Source organism: Mytilus edulis, chromosome 5 (assembly GCF_963676685.1).
Source record: "Mytilus edulis chromosome 5, xbMytEdul2.2, whole genome shotgun sequence".
NCBI lineage: Eukaryota > Metazoa > Mollusca > Bivalvia > Mytilida > Mytilidae > Mytilus > Mytilus edulis.
Window position 1 is genome coordinate 68,033 of NC_092348.1, and position 6,690 is coordinate 74,722.

Sequence of the window (6,690 nt, forward strand, 5' to 3'; positions counted from 1 at the left end):
GAATTTTACGAGGATGTTGTTTACCAAGCCAGTAAAATTAGATAAGATCTGGGTAAACTTATCGACCACTTACATGAAGTTGCTTTAAAAGGGTACCAATTCAACCCTGTACTCAAGTGAAAAACTATGGCAGGGGCATAAACAGGAAAAATTTTCAAATACATTTTTGAACTTGAATAATTTCAGAAAATAAAAATAAAAACTTTGGTAACTCTACTTATTTTCATTATACATAACAAAGTAGATAAATTAACAGTACAAACAGTAGTATCTTAGAACATTAAATACATGTTATACATATTATATTATATATATTTTGCTTACTTTCAATTAAAATAAACTTAATATCCTTGATAAAAAAATAATAAAAAAAACTTTGACATAAAAACTGAAATCATTAAGCAACAATGTCATATAATCAAGTCTAAAACATCTAATCACTGGTATCAATCAGTCATTTACAAAATAATGATCATGATTTATGTGTGTATTTATGATGGTTACTGTCAAACAGAAAATGTGGAATATTGGTGATCTTTGACACCTGAGTTTGTAGGTTCATCTTTGATTCCAGATGTTGATGCTGTATTCCCAGAACACTCGTTTTGTGAAACTGATCCAGCATGAGCCAAGAATAAGTCCTTCAACACACCTAGCTCTTTTGATAGAATTGTAACTTTTTGTTCCAATGTCTCATTTTCCTTTCTAAGTTTATCAACCTGATCCATTGTTTCCTTCGCTTTCTGTCGACTCTTTTCTCGGCTTTTTTTGACAGCCATATTATTTCTCACCCTTCTCATAACATATTCATCACTTCCTTTTTCTAATTTTTTTCGTTTGTATTTTGGTGAGTTATCATCCATGCTACTTCCATCTTCATCACTGGTAGTAAACTGTCTTTTAGAAATATGTTCTTCCATCTTGCTTCTTTGTCTGTGCTAAAAAAAAAAAAAAAAAATTTAATCAAGTGAATGAACATGACCAGATTTCTCAAAACTGACTTTGAAAAATACAAAAAAAAAGAAATTTGAAATAAATAAAATGCTTTGCAGAGCACAGCTGGATACGACTGCAAAGGTCTAACCCTAAACAGTTGGGGCAAATTTGGACACAATAAATAGGCTTCATACTGTCTGAATTTGGAATTTGGAAAACTTTTTTTTTTACATAATATAGGTTTCTGAATTTGACACAAAAAAAATGTGGTCAAAGATCTTACAACGCCAATGCCTATTACTGTGCAATTAAAGATTTCTTCTTGAAACTTTTCAAAAATTTTAAAATAAAAAAATTTAAGAAAAAAAAACACCCTCAAACATGTCAAACTTTTAAACCCCCTGGAGCAACTACAATGTACCCACAAACTCAAGCCTTCTCTTTGTAGTATAGAACCTTTGACTAGAGATTTTAGAGATACAATGTATCCATACACTTCACCACTTTTAAGTTATTGTCTGGAAACTAGCAAAATATAAAAAAAGATGATGTGGTATGATTGCCAATGAGAAAACTGTCCACAAGAGACCAAAATGACACAGACATTAACAAATACATAAAATGCTTGTTTTTGGCCCTTTTTTGCCCTTTCCTGCACATTTGGGGCAATTACTCCAAAACTCAATCCCATCTTTCCCTGTTAGATATGGAAACTTTTAGTAAATTTTCAGAGAGATCCATACACTTAAACACAAGTAAATGTCGGGGAAACTAAAAAATGCTTGTTTTTGGAATTTGGACCCCAATTCCATAACTCTGGTACCATATTCCCAAAAATCAATCTTAACTTTCTGTTTGTGGTATTACATATACTAGTAAAATTTCATACAGATCGATTCACTTCAACTCAAGTTATTCATATTGTCAGGAAACCAAATATGTCTGTGTACAAACAACAGTTACAGCGACCAACACCGTTGAGGGATTCAGAGCTGCCCTGAAGGCATGCTCTGAAAGGAAGTAGGAAAACCAGTTGTAAATAATTTTAATTGTATATTTTTTTTTGCGAACGTTTTAAATGTAATTTGTAAATAGCCAAGAGAAATCTTTCTGTGTTGCCCGACACTGCGTAAAGTTTTCGCGCGGAACCATTAACATTCAGCAATGAATCCAGTTCCTTACCTGGAAGAAGAAGAAGAAGAAGCCGAAGATGACAATGATAGCAATATATATACAAAAGCAATTTTTTAAGGGTCGTATAAAAAGCTTTTCAGAAAATGTGAAAACTAGTTTTACATTTTGTACTGCCAAGCTCTTGTAAAAGGGGGACCATAAATGGTAACTTGTCCTTTCTTACTTTACATGGGGGGGGGGGCATAAATGGTAACTTGTCCTTTCTTACTTTACATAGGGGGACCATAAATGGTAACTTGTCCTTTCTTACTTTACATAGGGGGGACCATAAATGGTAACTTGTCCTTTCTTACTTTACATAGGGGGGGACCATAAATGGTAACTTGTTCTTTCTTACTTTACATAGGGGGGGCCATAAATGGTAACTTGTCCTTTCTTACTTTACATAGCAAAGAGTTTAAAGGAGAAGGTCCGGTAAGACCCCTTTTTGGCCCCAAAATATAACAGTTTTACAAAATTGTTAAAAATGTAAACTTTTAGTTATTTATTGGACAGTTGAATGCTTCTGCTACATAAATATGGGCTGTTTTTGACAATACAATGCACATATATCGGGTTGTAGCACCTTTAAGTCATGCTAAATTACTGAAATCTTCAAAATTCTAGCATTTTAGGTAAATTTTAGACGGTTTCCATGTAAAACGAAAGTGGCCGCATTTGTGTTCATCCTTAATATTGAAATGTAAGTTGTATTTTATGATAATGCATAACATATATAAAGGTTGTGGATGAACACGGGTGCTGCCACTTTCATTTTTGACAAAAACCGTCTGTAAAGTGACATTTTTCAGTATATTTGGTAGATTTTTCATATTTGAGCTTGAATCGGATCGTTTTTAATGACTAAATCAGTTAAAATCTTTCACATTAACTAATTGAATCAAGTGAAATAGACACTTAAGTGTTTAAAAAGTGGTCAAAATCTTTCGTCAGATGAAACTGAAATTTGAGGCCAAAATGAGTCCTTACCGGACCTACTCCTTTGGACCTTGCAGAAAACACAGTCATATTTATCTTTTAATCTTCTTATTTATGTTTTCATAACAGAAGAGACCTGTGAATAGTATATTAACAGGTTTAGATCATAAAGTCACCATATTCCTAGTTGTAGTGAGATTTGTGAGATTTGGAGAGAATCTTGTCAACAAAGTTCTGTAATAATTCTAATTAATCATCAATTAAGTTCTATGGTATCAGGTCTGTTCGCATTCAATACACATTCGCACCCTACATGTTTGCACCCAATGTCTGTTCACACCCTACACATTCGCACCCAATTTTAAATTCCGAATTCCAGTTGAATATTTAGAAAATCATGATTACATTGATGTAAATCTAACTTTATTTAGAAACAATGATAAAAAAAGAATTAACAATACACTATCCAAAACATGATTAAGTTTTATTCAACACAAAAAAAAACGTTGTCTCACTTTATTTTGAGACAATGACAACAATTATACCAATAGGAATACCAAAACTTGATTACACACAAAACCAATAAAAATTGGACACGAACGGACTTTGGGTGCGAAAGTGAAAGGGTGCGAACATGATTGGGCATGAAAGTGAATGGGCGCGAATGGATCTGGATTTAAGTTTTATTGGTATGATTTATAATATATCATTTATAAAATATATATTTGTAACAGATTAGTGTAATGTTTAACATGACTGCATTTATAAGTGAGTTTCAGGTTGATGCGCTTTAAAGTGGAATGAGAAAGATTGTTATGCCCATCAAAATCATCATGTTTTGGCACACTTCAATGACAAAATATAAGTAATTATGTCACTGTTAATAAAGTGTTGAATAACTTTTAGACAATGTATTCACTACATATTTTTATACTCTTATCTGAATTATCTCGACTCATCTTTTGATTGATTGGTATTTCACTATTTGCTTTAACACCCAGTAGCAGTGGCAAATATGAATTTACACAGTCGGGTGTATTACACGTGTTAAGATAATTGTAAACATATTACAAGTATAGAATGTTTACAAACATTTAGCTGGTACTATTTTTCCAGTGTTGTTGGTTTGTGTGATTGCGAAATCACTTCAAAACCAAAACAAGCCTGTACATACTTTCTGTTTGCTGATTTCGAACCAGAAAATATAGCAGCAGTCCAGAAATTTGTAGATGACACCAAGAAGAATAACGAATATTTCTTACCTAGGCCAGATTATGGCAGAACGTGAAAAATTAAGGATGCTGTAATAGAAAATTCTTTGAACTCGTTAGATTTAGGTCTGATGCAATACTGTGATTGGCCAATCAACAAAGGAAATACCTTAGAAAAGACAGACCCGCATGTACGGAATTTCTATCAAATGATAAGTCTTTTGACAAGAAAAAATCTTAGATTATGTCTTTTGTCTTTTACAATATCAATACATAAATATCAGTCATTAACCATTAAAATGTAATATTTAAATTAAATAACTATGGTTCCTGGTTGATGTTAAAAGTTATTGCGCAATACATCTATGTACCGCACTGAATGGGGTTTCCCAAAAGCATATTTTTTTCATAGACGAGTTTTGACTAGAGTCTTGACGTATTCCAAATGTACCTGGTGCAGGTCGTCATATCTTAAAATACTGACCAATCAAAGACATATTATACATCATAGGTTATTTATAGAATTTCATGACGTATAATGGCAGCCAAGAAAATATAATCCGTGGAAAACTATATTTACTTATTTTTATAACACTCTTGCATATAAATTTGGAAGTATATTCCACTTTAATATATATATATATTGCAGTGAAATTTGTGATATTTTTTGTAAACGACGCTTGTTTAAAATTGTAAAAGACTTCATTCACAAAATTTTCACGCGTATGAATATAGAAATTTCCTCTATATAAGCCCGAATTTCCGAATGAATGTTATCTTACTAGGGTATGTCTGAATATCACAGTGCTTCTGAAGTAACAGCAACACGCAATTTTGATTTGCGTTCGGTGACTCCTGTGACCTCAGGGTCACTAAAATTTTCAACTACAGCAGATCCAAATAAGACGGATTTTACCGATTTTATATTAGAGAACAAAGAATGGCTCAAAGAAAATTCGACATTGCCGAACACGTTCCTGTACGACTCCGGTGTTGATATCGTCACAGAAAGTGACCTCAAAGTTCCATTCGACCTGGATCCATCTTTTGAAGCATCAGTTGACATTCATGAACTTTTAAAAGGAGCAGACGTGAATGAAGAAGAATTTGAAACTCTTGCATCATCGCTGGTGAGCAAAGAGGATACCACATTATTTGATTTGGTGCAACAGGCCAACAGAAGGTCAGCCATTGATACGGTAACGTCTAATTCTTTTACCAACATTGTTTCAAGTGACAGTTTGTATAATAACATTTACTTTATGACCAACGACGAGAAAATTAATACTGGGAACGGGGTGATGTACATAGATCAATTAGTCGATACAGTTAACACTAACGATCTGTTGGATTCCAGCCAAGATAATAGCAGAGATTCAGCTTTCTCTGATCAAATTGAGAGTGTTACATCCTCCGTTCCTTCACCACAAGAGTCCTTGGTAATTCGTCCGTTCAGAAATAAACCAGGACGTAAACCATCTGGCAACGGACCCATCCGCCCAAGGAAACGCCAACCTGTTAAGGATACGGCGGAATATTTCGAAAAGCGAGAACGCAATAACGTGGCTGTCCGAAAAAGCAGAGACAAGGCAAAAATAAAACAAGTTGAAACTGAACAAAGAGTGCAACAGTTGTCGGACGAAAACGAAACATTAAACAAGAAATTGGACTTGTTGACAAAGGAACTGAACGTGCTGAAGAGTTTGTTTATAAATGTTGGTTCCACTTTACCAAAAGAACTTGAAAAAATGCTCGCCAAGTGTTCTTGACGAACGCTCAAACTTTAGACTTTTGTTAGTTCACAGTTGTGTTTTATCATCATCATCATCACATATTTCTCATGTAACATTAATAGACAAGAAAGACTGGGTATCAAATGACTGCAGAAAATGTACTAATGAACATTGTACAAATATTGGAGAAAGTGACAATATAAACTCAGTGAGATCAAATTTGACTAGTGAGAAATGCTGCATAATAATTCAGTTCTATGGATGTGATTCATACAAACTTTTTCATGGACAGAGATATTTACTTAACATAGATTATAGTAGTTGTATTTTTTCTAACTTGTGTAGTGATAAAAAGGTGTTGTCCCCGCTGCATGTGTATAAAGTATGGGACAAGACTTTAGTGTATATCTATAATATAAATAATTTAAAAGTTATATCGACTTTATTTACATTTTCTACCTGGTGAATAGAGGTTTTCAAGGATTAAAATATTTTACAAAGTTAAACCTGAAAGGTTTTGGTTTGAATTGAAAACTAGCTTATCAAAAGCAATACGAAGACATTATTGATTTTATTTGAATTGTTTACTTTGGTCCTGAATTGTCATTGTAGGTGTTTGTTTTGTCCACAAACTAAAAATGTTCAGCTCAAATTGGTATTGGAAAATGACATGTGAACTATACACACACTCAAACGTG

General features: G+C 33.2%; 2 protein-coding genes across 2 annotated transcripts; one reads left to right on the plus strand and one right to left on the minus strand.

Moving 5' to 3' along the window:
- Positions 1–203: 203 nt before the first annotated feature.
- On the minus strand, positions 204–4,459 carry LOC139522698 (CCAAT/enhancer-binding protein gamma-like). Its single transcript, XM_071316167.1, has 2 exons — positions 4,311–4,459; positions 204–938 (listed from the first exon to the last, which is right to left on the minus strand). Exon 2 carries the CDS (start codon positions 918–920, stop codon positions 507–509), a length of 414 nt encoding a protein of 137 aa, XP_071172268.1. The 5' UTR covers positions 921–938; positions 4,311–4,459; the 3' UTR covers positions 204–506.
- Positions 4,460–4,807: 348 nt separating this feature from the next.
- Positions 4,808–6,426, plus strand: LOC139522697 (uncharacterized). Its single transcript, XM_071316166.1, has one exon. It carries the CDS (start codon positions 5,048–5,050, stop codon positions 6,026–6,028), a length of 981 nt encoding a protein of 326 aa, XP_071172267.1. The 5' UTR covers positions 4,808–5,047; the 3' UTR covers positions 6,029–6,426.
- The last annotated feature ends 264 nt before the right edge of the window (positions 6,427–6,690 follow it).